Source organism: Mustela lutreola, chromosome 3, assembly GCF_030435805.1.
Source record: "Mustela lutreola isolate mMusLut2 chromosome 3, mMusLut2.pri, whole genome shotgun sequence".
Classification (NCBI taxonomy): domain Eukaryota; kingdom Metazoa; phylum Chordata; class Mammalia; order Carnivora; family Mustelidae; genus Mustela; species Mustela lutreola.
Window position 1 is genome coordinate 184,928,395 of NC_081292.1, and position 16,404 is coordinate 184,944,798.

The 16,404-nt window shown below is 41.7% G+C and overlaps 1 protein-coding gene and 1 long non-coding RNA gene across 2 annotated transcripts in view; one reads left to right on the plus strand and one right to left on the minus strand.

The window, feature by feature from the left end:
• Positions 1-11,952, minus strand: part of XRCC5 (X-ray repair cross complementing 5) — a 90,488-nt gene extending 78,536 nt beyond the window's left edge. The window contains exons 1-5 of the mRNA XM_059168103.1: positions 11,815-11,952; positions 7,561-7,674; positions 4,006-4,189; positions 3,094-3,142; positions 1,934-2,056 (exon numbers count right to left, since the gene is read on the minus strand). Of these exons, the coding sequence (XP_059024086.1) occupies positions 1,934-2,056; positions 3,094-3,142; positions 4,006-4,189; positions 7,561-7,674; positions 11,815-11,835 (491 nt within the window). The 5' untranslated portion in view covers positions 11,836-11,952. The remainder of the gene's footprint in view (positions 1-1,933; positions 2,057-3,093; positions 3,143-4,005; positions 4,190-7,560; positions 7,675-11,814) is intronic.
• Positions 11,907-12,747, plus strand: LOC131827482 (uncharacterized). Its single transcript, XR_009352035.1, has 2 exons — positions 11,907-12,044; positions 12,226-12,747. It is a non-coding gene; the product is annotated as an uncharacterized LOC131827482 (long non-coding RNA).
• Positions 12,748-16,404: the final 3,657 nt, after the last annotated feature.

Genomic DNA, 16,404 nt, shown 5'->3' on the forward strand with positions numbered 1-16,404 from the left:
CTACTCTGCTTTTGACCACATTGACACTTTCACAACAGCCAACAGAAGAAACTAAAACAAGGTCCAAGGAATGAGATGAGCCTGCTCAGAACTCAGTGCTGCTTGGGCCTGTTCCAACTGGAACAAGCAGTCATATCTGGGATACATCAAACAATAAAACCAGAAACTTCATTTTGTTATGCTGGAGATTTATAGCATAGGAATAGAGCGTAATGCCCAAGGAAAAAAATGCAACCTGTCAACTAAGCAGAGATAGACGACAAGGCTATATTCCTTCTTCGACACACTTTACAGTATCACTCAGGCAAAAAAGCCCTTTCCAATGACTTTGACAGAAGTGCAGTAGGCTTCAACCATGTAAAGGCATCCTGAAATTATGAACAGGGAAGAGGAGCCAGGCAGGGCTTTTGAAGTACTGTGAAAACCTCAACTCAACACGAAGAGAAGTGTCACTTAAAAAGCACTTAATTTCTCTGAAGTACTATCTTAACAAGTATCAGTTTGATAGGTTACTCTGAACTATTTTTCTACAGTTCTACAGAAAAAAGATGCCCCTCTGCAGTCTTAAGAGATACATACATGCAAGAGAGGTTCTTAATTCCCCACGGCAGGCCTTTCAAAGAAGCCAAAGGCTTACCGTTCTAAGCTGGAGGCTTCCCGGTATAGCTCTCGATCTGGAAAATGAGTGTCCCCAGAAGACTAATAAGTCAACATCCTATACCATCACTCTGCTTTCACCAAAAATAGGACAAGATAAGACAAGTTTCAAATGCAGCAGGAATGATCACTGTGGTAAAAAAAAAAAAAAAACAACTTTCTTGTTAGGGACAGAAGATAAAGTAAATGCCTGGGATGGGGCGGGGCATTCAAGTTATTGGGCAAGGAGAGTTTCTGTCTTGCAATAAATGGTGAAATATTTTGTGAACTTTTTGTTTTTTTTTTTTAAGAGAGAGAGAAAGTGTGTGCTAGCGCTGAATGGGTGTGGGGGGAGGGGCTGAGGGATGGAGAGAATCTTAAGCAGGCTCCAGGCTCAGCACAGAGTCCACTGCAGGGCTAAACCTCACCACACTGAGATCGTGATCTGAGCCGAAATCAAGAGTCAGAGGCTTAACTGACTGAGCCACACAGGCACCCCTTCTTTGAACATTTTTCCCTGGAATCTGCATACCCCATTTCTAAATACACAAAAGCAAATTACATTTTACATACATGTGCATATCCTTTAGATTTGAAAAAGACTTAGAGATAAACATTCTATGTGTTTAAAATGATTCTCGTGTTGAAATCTGTCTCTACCCTAAAAACAGCTCCTGCCTGGGGACGCCTGGGTGGCTCAGTTGGTTAAGCAGCTGCCTTCGGCTCAGGTCATGATCCCAGCATCCTGGGATCGAGTCCCACATCTGGCTCCTTGCTCCGCAGGGAGCCTGCTTCTCCCTCTGACTCTGCCTGCCACTCTGTCTGCCTGTGCTTGCATGCTATCTCTCTCTCTCTCTCTGACAAATAAATAAAAAATCTTAAAAAACAAAAAAACAAAAAACAGTTCCTGCCTGCAAAATAGAGTACTCTAGAGCTATTGAGCAAAAGAAATCACCAATCTGGGAACTGTTTGGGTAAAGTCCTCTACATAGGCAGGGGATAAACTGACTATCCTCAAAGGTTTCCTCAGTTCTTTGAGTCTAAGAAGAGCCAATAAACAATCTGCTAGTGAGCTAAATTCCCATTTCATTGTGACTTTCATCCCTTCATCACTAAAACTCAAGGGTTCCTGGAACAGCGGGTACTCTCGTGAACGTTTGCTGAAGTCAGTCATCTGACATATTTCGACTCTAAGCACAGAGAGACTCCTGGGAACCAAGCACTCTAGAAAGTGGCCCCACTCCCTGTGTTATGGGAGTGCAGGACTGGTCTTCAGACATTATTCTCATGGTCTTACAAGAACTGCAGGGAGATGCCAAATTTCTTCAAGTTATGGATTATAACGTCCAGCTGATCTTTGCTGAATGGGCTGCTGAGGTCAGTGAACACTTCAATATGCCTCTTCTCAAACTTCTTTCCTCTAAAAGAGAGAGTTATTACAATAAGAAATCATTCTCTTGAATTTCTACCCACAAACTCAAATATACTTGGTCAACGAACAGAAAGAGGTTAAGAAACTAATCTAGATAGTTAACAAATGTGATTACATTCTAGAATCCCACGTATCATTGATGCTCAATTAAGATCCTACTAACATATAATCAAGTAACTACAACCTACGAAACATATAATCAAAATTTTTGAGCAATATGGAAATATTAAATCCCTGATTTTCGAACTCTAACTTCAGTTAATGATGTGGTCATTGTGATTAGAAAGGATCCCTTTTCCAGCCTCCACTTAGCCAAAATGTAAACAAGGAATTCTCCCAGGAACTACATCAGCCTTGCAAGGGTTCACTTTCCAAATACCCTGGTCAGATTCCACTCACAGGGCCAGGGGCAGGACTTTATACAAAATGTAAAGAGATTGAGAAATGATAATACAAATCTAGGCCCCAGATTTTGTGCAAATGTTCTTCCTAACAGTCAAGGGATGGGTGGGTGTGTATATATTCAAAGACCCACATTTTAAAGGCACAGCAATTAAACAAGTAATGAATTAAATTTTTTTTTAATTTAAAAAATTTTAATTTAAAAAAATTTAATTGTTTTAATACTACAACTTTAAAAAATTTTTTTAAGTTTTTATTTTAATTCCAGTTAGTTAACATATGGTGTTCTATTAGTTTCATGCATTTAATTCAGCAAGATTAGGAACAATACCATCTAACTTTTTTTTTACGTTCCTGGTAATTAACTTAAGTCAAATAAGAAAGGAACTTGAAACAAGCCAAACATTTATTTCTCCCAGAGACATTCTCATCAACTATAGCCCTTCCTCTTTTTAAACTTAAAAAATAAAGGGCGAACTGGACCACTGAATTCTATCAAATGTTTCCTTAGCCACACAAACATGCAGCTCAATTACAATGAAATCACACAACACACAGAATACATCAACATGTAATTTTAGCCGAGAAGCTCATTTCCACCTCTCTTCAATTGAGACACTTACACAGTTTCTTGTTGAATCACATCCATGCACACAATGAGTGCATCCAGGACTTGGCTAGTTAAGGGCAGAAGATACCACTAAAGAGTCCCTTTATCCCAAGAACACGCAACTTCTTTACTTCTTTCCAGTGAGGTCAACAGGGCTTGAAACTGTGGACTCTGGGCTGACTCTGTGATGATTTAAAAGTACTTGCCAAATTGCCCTTCTTCCAAAGTTTATCTGGAAGGTAATCTACCATATTCCCAATTATGGAGACAAAAATTATGAAGCCATTTTACTATCTCTAAATTCATTTGTGCTGATTACAGTCTACTCTTAAAGATGAAGTGAGGTATAATTTAGCATTTGCAAGTCACTCAGCACAGGAACACCTCCCAGTGACCAGGGATACCATTACTGTTTACAAAAGTAAAAGTAAGCCCTTAAAATCATAGCATCTGTGGAAGAAATTGCAAATCTCGGTTTAGATATCATTTATCTAAATATATATTTAGATGACTTTTGCAACAAAAATACCCTCTGTCTAGGAAAGCACTGAGAACACTACTGCTTTATTCTACTATTATCTTCTCTGCATCCTAACATCTCTAACCATCTCTACCAACAATCCCTCTGCACATATCAATAGACAAATATACCCACAGGTATCTTTCCCTTATGGTACTTCCCAAGTCCCCAGTATCACTAACAGAGCGAAAGGGTAAGTGACTGGAGGGCCAAATCCAAACTGATTAATTTCACATTAAATCCTAACATACACCACCTCCATGTTCCTAGAGCCAAAAACATCCATATTCTTGGGCTGAGACTCTAGGGAGCCTCACCATAACTAGATTATGATTCATAACTAGATTATGATTCCCCAGTATAAAGGAAATTTCGTAAGAGTCTTCTCTGGTTGAAAAAGGATACAGTCAGCTTGTTGGGAACCTGGTTGGATTTTTCTTTCAATGTCCTCCAGCAAGTCAAAATCTGGTAGCATCAGGTGTCTGTGCACTGTGATGTTCTGATACTGATCCTTACCAGCAAGGGCATTCTCGGTGCCATCTGTACCAAAAAGGACTAAAGCAATTTCATCCCTGCTCTCAGCAAACACCTAGAGAAGAAAGTTAAAAGGTTAAGAATCATTGAGTACCACCTGGAAGCCATTGGATACCTAACCTTCAGGGAGTAAGACAACCATACCTATGGCATGTTCCTGGGGTCACTGTCAACAACAGAACACTAGGCCAGATGGTCCACGGGATGATGATAGACAATTCCTAGCCTCTAAGAAGACTTTCACTGAGTATAGATCTTATCATTCATTTCAACAGAATTTGGACATAGGGGAGTAGAGACTGGTAACTGCTCTTGGTGTCGTCCAGCCAAATCAGACTTTAATTCTCAATGAAAATAAATTATGGATAATTTGAAATTATTTTAATCTATCCTTCTGGAATGATGACTCAAGGTTTCAATTTTCCAGAGGATTAGAAAAATAACTGCTGGTTCATGTCCTGTATCCCAGCAATTTCACTCACAGGTATATATACCATAGAGAAATTCTTGCATATGTACTCAAGAAGAGAGTACACTTCAAGAGAGTTCACTTGGACACTGTTCACAACAGGAGAGAAGTGGAAACAAACTAACTACCCATCCACAGAATGCAAAAACACACTACAGAATACTTATAGAACAAAATATTACACCTCAATGAAAAAATGAATAAATTTGTGCATGCTTATCAGGATGAGTAAATCTTAAAAACATAAGGTTGAGAAAAAATAAGTTGCCGAATTATATGTACCATATAAAAACATTACACACATTTTTGAGAGTTTCATATGATACTAAATATTATTTATGAATATGCTTAACATCCAAAAGTATAAAACATGCATAGTAATTACTGCAAATTCTGAGGAAAAGAGGAAAGGAGAGAACTGGGAAGGGATATACAGAGTGCTTCAAGTTTATCTGTAATTATTCTGTGTGTGTGTGTGTGTTTAAGATTTTACTTAATTATTTGAGAGAGAGGGTACATATGAGCAGGGAGAGGGCAGAGGAAGAAGCAGACTCCCTGCTGAGCAGGGAGACCAACACAGAGCTTCATCCTAGCACCCCGGAATCATGACCCAAGCTGAGAAGCTTTAATGACTGAGCCAATCAGGGGCCCCTATTTGTAACTATTTTTAAGAAAAAAAGAAAAAGAAATCAATCAAATGTGGCAGAACTTAAGTAGTGTATAGTGCTAGATAATGGAAAAATAGCTTTCATTATATTATTCTCTGTATTTGCCTCTTTTATGAATCATTTCTTCTTTTTAATTATTTTTATTTTATTTTAAATATTTATATATTTGAGCGAAAGAGAAACAAAGATCGTGAAAAGAGATAGCGAGAGAGAAGGAGTGGGGACGAGAGGGAGAAGCAGGGAGCCTGACTTGGGACTAAATCCCAGGATCCTGGGATCATGACCTGAGACAAAGGCAGACCCTTAACCAACTGAGCTACCCAAGTGCCCTGAAACAGTTCATAAGAAAATGTAAAAATAAAAAACAGTATCTGACCCAAAAGGCAGTCCTGTTCCCACCTACCTAACCCAAGACTTTTCCATCCGTGGGAAGAATGCTGCCTGGGAAGAGGACGGAATCCTATCCTTCTTTATTATTGTTTGGTCTCTCAAAGTACCCACCATGCTAATAATTCCAGATACAATTCCTAGTTGCACCAGGCAGAAAAAAAATCCTAGTTATTGAGGTTCAAACATGTCCAGCAATGGGGCAGCCCAACTAGAATTCTACCTCTGTCCTGGACAAGACTTCATCCTAAAGCAAGGTAATCTTGCTCAACAACAAAATCTCAGCCAGGAAAGGGAAGGAAATTTTGAATGCAGCAGGAGACAGGCACCAAGTGCTGTTACCCAGCCTTCCAGATTCAGACTCCCAAGGAAGAGGCAGAGCCGAGAGGAAAAAGTGCAAGAACGGCTTCTCTTAAAAAAAAAAAAAAAAAAAAAATCTAGGGGCGTCTGGTTGGCTCAGTTGGTAGAGCATGCAAGTCTCCATCCCAAGGTTGTGAGTTCAAACACCACATTGGGCAAGGAGCCTACTTAAAAAATAGTAATAATAAATAAGTAAAATAAAAAACAAATTTAAAAAAATCTACACATTGAGATATAGGACCATTACTTAAATGCAAATAACACAAATTACTAAAACTAGGAATGGGGTTAGAGGCATTCTCTTCTTGACACATCGAGGACTCCAGGTCATCAAAATTTGTTAAAATCAAGGGTGACAGGTGGGATGTCATAGTGCCTAGTGAAAAGGGCAGCACCCAGAAGAAACAATGGAGGTGTCCAGGAGGAGTAGGAGCTGCCACTGAATAAGGCAGAACTTCATGGCTTTAGGAAAAGTAGCAGTCATACCAAGAAGGGACAGAAATCAACAGGGGAGTCTTATTCATCCCATTCCTGACCCCCCTGAATGTGAGCTAGTCTAAGTGACTTGCTTGGCTGCTAACAGCAGAAATGACCTCCTTGGATTTCTAAGGCTAGGTCATAAAAAGCCATACAGGCAGGTCGCTTGGAATAACCACTCTTAGAAACTTTCTTCTTAGAACCAGCTGCCACCCTGTAGGAATCCCAAACTACATGGAAAGACCACATGCAAGGGTTCTGATGGACAGCCCCAGCTGAGCTCAGAGCCAACAGAAGATTTAACTTCTAGCCATGAGGGTGAGCCAGCCACCTTAGGAGTCCAGCTCAGTTTAGCCTTCAAGTGATTCAGCCCAGCCAACATCTGAATGCCCTTGCATAAGCGACTGCAAGAAGCCAAACTGAGCCACCCAGCCATCCCTTAAAACCAGGAGAGATAATTTAAAAAAAAAAAAAAAAAAAAAAAAAAAGTAATTTAAGACATTAAGTTTTGGGATAATGCATTATCAGCAAAAGGTTACTTGGAAATTAAAATCACGAGGTTAGTAAACGTCATGACGGAGCAAACCCGGGCCGCCTAGCTCTAGAGACTATTTGTAAACATTTTTATTTTGCCTTGTTTCTGATAAAAAACTATAATATCTAATGGAGGGGCCAAAACAAAGGAAGAAAAAATGTCAGGCTCTAGTGGTAGTTGGACTTGTACATAGTATATGTTAAAAAAAACTCCTCAGATTCCCAAGACACTGAGGTTGGGGGTGCCTGGGTTGCTTAGTTAGTTAAGCATCAGACTCTTGATTTCACTCCAGGTCATGATCTCGGGATCCCCGTGCTGGGCCCTGTGCTCAGCATGGAGTCGGCTTGGGATTCTTCCTCTCTTCCCACTGCCCCTCCCTGGCTCATATCCTTTCTCTAAAAAAAAAAAAAATTGAAAAAATATAAAGTACCAAAAGTACTGAGGCTGGACATCCTAAGCAGGCTGGTATCTTGTGTTACTAAGTGGAGACAACAAGCAGTTAAAACAAAAGTTATAAGCTCAAAACTTACCTGTCGCTGCACAAACATGGTCATCACCTTCCTTGCTAGTTCAAATGGGGACTCTTCGCCAGGAAGGGAGTTACTCATGGCGGAGCCCACATCCATACACAGTACAACAGCTGCCTAGAAACAATGTCAGAGAGTGAGAAAATGTTAATAATGGTCATTAAAAATAAAAAGAAAAGAAAAACAGGTATGGCCTTTGCTTATTTCACTCAAAGAACCTGTCTGTACTCTAGGAGACTTAGGGACTACAGGACAGAGGGAGGGAGACTGTTCTACTTAAAGAATGTATGTAAGACATATAAATGTTTATAACAGTGAAACTTTAAATAGTCCTAATATTTTTTGAAAAATAGAAAGCCAGGATGCTCCAGGATGCTGCTGTTGCTCAGCCTGAGCCCAGGAGTAAACCCAGAGGGAGCAAACCTAAAAACAACCCACAGACCAGAGCTAAGTCCAGTGCAGCGGACCCCAAAATACATCAGACTGTAGTTGACGTGCAGAGCCACAAGCATGAGAATAGATGCTTTTTTCCTAAGCCTCTGATTTGGGGGTAGCCTGTTATGAAGAAGCATTTTTGAGGCAAAAGGTGATGGCTACAACCTATACATACTGAAATGCTATACCCCATCAATTTGAATCAGTTCGTAAACTGGGGTCTAAAATGAAGACTACGACACCAAATCTATCCTAGTAGAGGACAAAGACACACAAACAAATAATAATGGCAGAATATTCCGTGACAGATGCATGCGGTGGGCACTGAGAGAGTAAACAGGAGGGGCATCTACCCAAGACTGGTGGAGGGGATGGTAGAGTAGATAAAGGAGGGGTAAGGAGGCAGGAAAGCCTTCTGGATGTATGTGATCTTTGCGTAAGCCTTAAAGAAGAACAGGATTCAAACACAGGAATATGGGGACTTACAGGTAAGGGAACCACAGAGATGCCTCATCAATAGACAGCAATTGCATACATCGGGACTAAGGGAATAGGAAAACAAACTAAAATAAAATAGTTACATGCAAAATTTTACATTTGGCATCCAGAATTCAAATGAATATGAGTTGGAGACCTGAACAAATGGCAACCCACGATTTCAGTGTGGATTATAACGTGAGTCACCAACATGACGGCTACAGCACTACATTCCCCACACCTATTTCATGTTTTTAGGTTGTATCAACAGTGTATTAAATTCAAGGAAGGAAAACCAAGAGTAGATTAGCAACCTGGAGATCTGAGATCCAGTCCCACCTTTATTACCAATTAGCCTTGAGTCCCTGGCTGACTGTCACTTAACCTTGCTGTTAATTCCAGGCAGGAAGCAGTTGTTGGACTAGATGTGATCCACGGTTTTTTCCAGAGTTAATGTTCTTTGACAGGGAGTCTCACCTGTGCTTTGTACTAATCAGACCACAGGTGACAAACCATGAACAATTCTGAGCACATCTTATGAAGATTAATTACAACAGGACATGAGATACGCAGGTTAGAGAAGGATCTACAGAACAGGGTATGTGAGGAACAATTTGAAAAAAACTAGATATTTGAGCCAAGTGAGAAGATTTAGGGTTACATGATAGTTCCTCCCAAATACTTGGCAGCTGTGTTAGAAAAGGACTGGTCAGAGAGAGAGAGATGGAATGGATCAACAGATGGAAGTTACAGGAAGACTGTTATGACTCATACAAAGGAGAAAAATAACATTAAGAAGTGATCAATAGGGGCACCTGGGTGGCTCAGTGGGTTAAAGCCTCTGCCTTCCGCTCAGGTCATGATCCCAGGGTCGTGGGATCCAGCCCCGTGTCAGGCTCTCTGCTCAGTGGGGAGCCTGCTTCCTCCTCTCTCTCTGCCTGACTCTCTGTCTGCTTGTGATCTCTCACTCTGTCAAATAAATAAATAAAATATTTTTTTAAGGGGCACCTGGGTGGCTCAGTGGGTTAAGCCTCTGTCTTCGGCTCAGGTCATGGTCCCAGGGTCCTGGGATCGAGTCCCGCATCGGGCTCTCTGCTCAGTGGGGAGCCTGCTCCCCCTCCTCTCTCTCTGCCTGCCTCTCTGCCTACTTGTGATCTCTGTCAAATAAATAAATAAAATGTTTAAAAATATATATATATATTTTAAAAAGTGATCAATAGAAGAACCACGGTCTTCTGAAGCAATGATCTCCTGACTCTAGAAGTGTTTGAAAAATCTGGGATGCCTGGGTGGCTCAGTCAGTTAAGCGTTCAACTCTTAGTTGATCTCAGCCTCATGAGTTCATGCCCCACATTGGGCTCTATGCTAGGTATGGAGCCTATCTAATAAAAAAAGGGGGGGTGGAAAATCTGGATGTGTTCCTATGAGAGAAGTTACAGATGATTTCTAAATTTGGTTATACCTCAGACAACACATGGAAAAGAAAGACTTCAAGTTTTTCCCTAGTTTACAAAGCATAGAACATAATGCATTAATACTAAGAGATTTCTGGAGAAAAGAGAGTATGTTTGAAAAAAGGTGATAATAAACTACAAAATTCCTTTGCAAACGATAAGGTGTACACCCCATAGTTTCAATGCCCTGAGCATAAGAATCTTAAAAAATGTAAGGGTCCCAAAATATGTCGTCCATTTATCTAATATAGCAGAAAACGGTTTTAACCAGAAAACTCTAAGGTAAACCAGAAAACTCTAAGCTAGAAGATTAAGTCTTTTTAGTCCAGAGAACTTTTTTTTTTTTAAAAAAAAAACTATTTTCAAACCAGAAAATTCTAAGTTAAAGAAATAAAAGTCCTTTATTAGGAATCAAGTAACCAAAAAATGGCCATCAAAGGGTTTTACCATACAGAACTTCTTTCTGGAAGCAGAAGAATGGTCTAGGTGATACTTTTAAGTTCCTATCCCGCAGCATTAAGAAAACCAGGAAATGGAAACTGAGCAGCATAGATCTAGCAACTCTTCATTTGCACAAGGAAACAATACAGGCTGTTAGAATTTTGCTCCCAGTCCACCAGCCAAATACAGCTGCTGCAATGTTTTCAGCAGGTGACAGGAGGAACAAAAAGATAAGTAACATCAAATGTTCATAATTGCTTTAATCAACATTTCCCAATGGGAGTCGTGGGGACTAGGGATCAGTTGCTGAAACATCTATCTTGCTTAACTATACCAGATGCCTACTAAAGGGCCTAGCCTTTCAATGTTTGGATGAACAAATAATTCTCTGGAACACACTTCCCTCTAGTGATCATTCAGAGACAACCATCACTTTTTGTCTATATTGAAAAAAATCATTTTAAAAATTCATCATAATGTGTATTATTAATCAGGGACACTGAGGGTCACAGGTTCCTAGCAACACAGTAGGGCTCTGAAACGAGACAGCCTGGGTTCAAACCTGAATTCCATCTCTTAGGGACCGGATAACCTTGGGATAATCATTTCACTTTCTTTATGCCTCATTTTTCTCAACTGTAAATTGGGGATAATATTTCTCACCTCATGGGCTTGTCGTGAAGATTACATGCAATCGGAAAAGCGTTTAGATCAGTGCCTCACAGAGTAAGCTTTCGATAAATGTGAAATATTAGATTATGATAGGGGTAATAACATGCTACTTTACATTTTATGATAACGTATTTTAGGGGCGCCTGGGTGGCTCAGTGGGTTAAAGCCTCTGCCTTAGGCTCAGGCCATGATCCCAGAGTCCTAGGATCGAGCCCTGCATCGGGCTCTCTGTTTAGCAGGGAGCCTGCTTCCTCGTCTCTCTCTCCCTGACTCTCTGACCACCTGTGATCTGTCTGTCAAATAAATAAAAACAAAATCTTTAAAAAAAAAAAAAAAAAAAGAAAGAAAAAAAGATAACGTATTTTACTCACGGTCCCTGTCTTAAGTTTTACAAATCTGTGGGTAGGTGTCTACCAAAGCTAACTTTCATTCTCTTACAGATTCTAAAAACCCAGGCTCAAAAGAAACGGAGGAGATGGAGAAACTAATGGAAGAGAAGGGTGGACTACGAAAGTAAGAAGGAGGCAGGGGGAGCGGGGAGAGTGGGGGATGAGGAGGTGAAGAGGGAGTGAGAGGTTGGGAGGGCTAAGGAGGCGGAGTGAATGGGGAGTGGGCGAGGCTCAAATTCAGGTATCCGGGCTCCAGATCCTCAGGTTGTCCCTGCGCGGCCGCCCCTCTGGACCCAGCGGTGGCCCGCCGTGATCCCACGATTCCTGCTCCCGAACCACCCTCTCCGGATCCCCTGCATCCGCAAGGCCCAAACCCGCGCTCTCTCTACCTTATTCCCGGGCCGCGCCATGTTGGGTGCGCCGGTACCGCGGCCGCCTCTTCCGGGCGGGAACCCCGAGCGCCGCTACTGAGGTCCGGCAGCGTCAGAGCCCGAGCGTCGTAAAAAGAGCCGCTTCCCATGGAACCTGGAAGGGGCGGGGAAACTGGACGCCTGAGCATGCGTAGTCCCTGCGTGTCCCAGCCACACACACCCCCAACCCCGTAAGGGGTTTGTGCACAGTGAGTTGCTCGGGTCTGTAAAACTAGATTAGAGCAATTGACTTCACGGAAACAGTTTCCGTTTCCTGGTGTTGAGATCACCAACACCAGGGTCAGAGTTCTGGAGTTCGATTTCCATGAGTATGAGTATGAATCCAGAAAGTCCCTTATCTTCTCTAAAAGCCTGTTTTTTTCCGAAAAGGGAAGATAGAGGAAGGCTTCGCAGACGCGATGGCATTGGAACCAACTGCCGAAAGAACAGTTTTCCAGGCTGTCAATAGTGGGATCGATTCCTTCCTTTGCAGAGGAAATGGAATGTGCACAGGACAATGTGCACAGGACGAGGCACAGAACAACACCTGCGAAGGATCTCCCAATAGTTTGAAGCGTCGCCAGTTTGGAAGGAAGGATATTAAGCATTAATACTTAAGGATTTAATTTGGAAGTCCAATCTAGGGAATGTTCTAGAGGCGGCGGTGATCAATCAGAATGCCTGAAGGGCTCGCTAGTTTAAAAAATGGTTGGGGTGGCCCACCTGGGTGGGCTCAGTGGGTTGAAGCCTCTGCCTTCGGCTCAGGTCATGATCCCAGGGTTTTGGGATCGAGCCCCACATTGGGCTCTCTGCTCAGGGGGAAGCCTGCTTCCTCCTCTCTCTCTGCCTGCCTCTCTGCCTACTTGTTATCTCTGCCTGTCAAATAAATAAATAAATGAATTTTTTAAAAAATGGTTGGAGTTTTTGAATGTGGATACGTGAGACCCAGACCCCAGTCCAAGAAAGAATTCTTGAGATGTCTTTGGTGCAAGAAGGTTGATTTATTAAAGCACAGGGCCAGAACCCATGGCCAGAAAGAGCTGCCTGGGATCGTGATAGGTGACTGATTACATACACTTTGAAATTGGGAGGGGACTAGGAGTAGCATAAGTCTCTGAAGAATTTTGGAAGCAAGGTTTCCAGGACCTTGAAAGGGCTAGGTAGTGTTAGGAAAAGGTCGTTTATTACTGTTTAGTAAACCCTCAGTCCTGAAACCCTACAGATGTATATTGGTGCTTGGGGGATGGTTGCAAACATGTATCATTTAATATATGAAAAATCCCTTTTTGGAAACTTCTTTGTCTTTACCCTTCCTCCCACCTTAAAAGTATATAATGAATAGCTCCTCACAATGCCTGGGCGGCTCTTTCTACCCACAGGTACTTTCCCCAGGGTTTAATAAAAACACCATCTTGGAGCACCTGGGTAGCTAAGTTGATTAAGCATCTGTCTGCCTTGGGCTCCAGTTGTGATCCCAGGGTGTTGGGATCCAGGCTGGTGTTGGGCTCCTTGCTCAACAGGGAGTCTGCTTCTCCCTCTCCCTCTGCCTGCTGCTCCCACTGCTTGTGCTGTGTGTGTGTGTGTGTGTGTGTGTGTGTCAAATAAATAAAAATCTTTTTTAAAAATAGGGATGTGAGGGTGATCTGGCTATGACATCTGTCACCTCATTGATCGACAGGGTTGATTCAGCTGATCTGGCTTGCTAGGCAGGTATCCCCTCCTCCCTCACCACGCCATGTTCCTGCTTCCCAAAGCTGCCTGCTCAGTCGAAGAGGATGACCTTCCCAGATGCAAGAGAGGACCGTTCTTCAGTCAAGGGTGTAGAAGGAGCTGCGCTCCTCTGCTAGAACCTCCAAAAAAGCTCTCAGGGTCTATTTGTAGGAGAACATAGGGTAGTCAAGCTTCCAAGACTCCAGACATATCCAGATGAGGTGCTGTATGTGGCAGTCTGCCTTTCTTAAAAAATAATTAATTAATTAATTAAAAATTTAAAGAAGTAAACACCATCTTTTTTTGTGGGGGGAGGAAGAGAGAGGAGGGAAGGAGGAACAGAGAGAGAGGAAGAGAATCTTAAGCAAGCTCCATGCCTAACACAGAGCTTGATCTCACCTCCCCAAGATCAGGATCTGAGCTGAAATCAGGAGTCAGACAGAAAACCAACTGAGCCACACAGGCACCCCCTCAGAACACTTCTTTGTATGGAAAATGTCTCAAGAATTATTTCTTGATTGGTCACTCCTGGCCCATGTCACATCACTTCAAGCTTTTGACTCAAAACCAAGGAGTTCTTTTAAAACTCAAATATTTTTTATAAATTATCTATATAAGAGGTAAATCAAATTAGTAAAAATTCACTATGGTGAAGGAAATTTGTATGTTTCATGTTGATGAAAACAAAACAAAACACCTCTCCAAAGGCCTGATATACAAGGGAAGCCATTTCAGATTTCTAAGTCACTATGACTGTGATGTAGTTTTTGAATGTGTATAGGTTAGATCCAGAGCTGACGGCCAACAAAGAATTCTTGAGATGTCTTTGGTACAAAAAAAGGTTATTTTATTAAAGCACGTGGACAGGACCCTTGGGCATGTGGACAGGACCCTTGGACAGGACCCTTGGGCACGTGGACAGGTTGTGAGGGATGACTGATAATGTACTTGAGAGTTGGAGGACAGAAGGAAAAAGTTTTTCAAAAAAACTTTGAGATGCTAAAGAAGACCTACAAGGTATTGGAGGCCTTGCCGTTGTCAAATGAAGGTTGTTTTTCGTTCTAGTAAGCATTAACAGTAAGACAGTTGGGAGCTTCCTGGAGAAACTTTATATCCTTCCTATCACGAGTCCTTGGCTGCAGGTTATAAGGAAATTTTATTTTATTTATGTTCCCTTTTACCTTTGTTTCCTATATCATAATGGATGGGTGGGTGATGTTAGGACTCCAGGAAATTGAGTCTATGGGTCTCTGGAAGATAGGCTATGGATAAGAATACTTTTTTCTCGTAAAACACTAAGACATTTATAAACTAAGGGAGAGATCATGTCCTCTTGGGCATGATCTCTATTGTTAACCTTTGGTTTTGCCTTCCTTTAGCTTTAGGGCAGCCAGGAGTTCCCAAGGAATGCCAAAGACAACACACCTGGGGGTGAGTGGGGGAGGGACGGGGTAGGTTGTAGGGTGTCAGCTTGTGCTTTGTCCTCAGCTGGCCTTCTGCTCTCTCATTAGTTGTATATGATCTTCGTTCAGACCCAAAACCTGATTTATGGGCTGCCACACATGCATTGTACATAGGCTTTGTGAATGACAAAAAATATCTTGTCCTTGAGTTACTGATCAATACTCCTATTCCCTGCATCCCTTTATGATAAAACTTGTGATTCCTGCCCATATGCTAATCTATAATCTCAGTGGAAAAAGTACAAAACCCTGTAAATACTGTTAATTTCCCAGAGCACTCTCTTCCCTGTGAAGTGTGTTTCCCTGGCAGCTGTCCTAACTTGGGCTCGAATAAAACTCTTTCTCACTTTCAGAGATTCTGAAAGATTTGTTCATTTGGTGTCAACTATATCAGGGCTTTTATCTTGTATGTATTTTCTCTCTTTTTTTTTTTTTTCCTCTCTCTCCTTTAGCTCTCTTCTCTCTCCCTCTCACCCAAACCTCCTCCACTATAGGTTTGTTTCCTCGGACAAATAAAAGAGATTCTAGTACCTCTGCTTGTTTGCACCTTGGAGGGGAAGGTGGGGAGGTGGGCAATAATGTTAGCCACTATGCTTTTGCAACACTGCCAAATGTAAGTCCAGGGTGGCCATGAAGGGCACAATGCAACTTTCAGGTCATCTAAACTTTCAAGATTTAGCATCATTTTATTGAAAATCCTGGAGGATAAAGATTTTATTCCCTCTTGGACTTGAACTGATATGAAAATGCTGCTCAGTGTCAATAGACAGATGGCTTAGTAGCAGTGTCATCATGGACCAGATATGGTTTACCCAGCTCGGCATATTATGGCTGTAAAGCCATTGGAACGCGCAGTCCTCCTTGATGCTCGCCATAAAGATTAGGCAACTATGAGCTAACAGAATGTCCATAGATGGTATTAATTCTCTAGGTATCTGCTGATAGCAAAGATGAGATTCCTTTTGATCTCTTTGGTCAAGTCTTCCTCAAGTCTAGACGAGGCTTTTATATACCTTAATAGAGCCCTTGTGAAATGATTTAAGCTTCCTCCACTAGGTTTTGAGTCTAACTAGTCTGAGAGCCATGTCCACTTCATCTCAGTATCCCTTGGCCCCACCCTCAACCCATCCTCCTCCATTTCCACCACAGCCACCATACCCTAGTCCTAATCGTGATTATTTTTGGCCTTGGCCATTGGTTTCCCTAATCCCAGAAAAATCTGACAAATGCAGTTGCGATTTCCTAATGTAGGCTTAGGTAAATATGTGATCTGCGGAAAACAGTCCACCTAAATGGACTCACCATAAATGAGTGGTATGTGGGAAAAGTCAAAACATAAGGATCCATATTAAGATCATTATACATACACAGAACAGCAATCATGCTCACCCTTTCT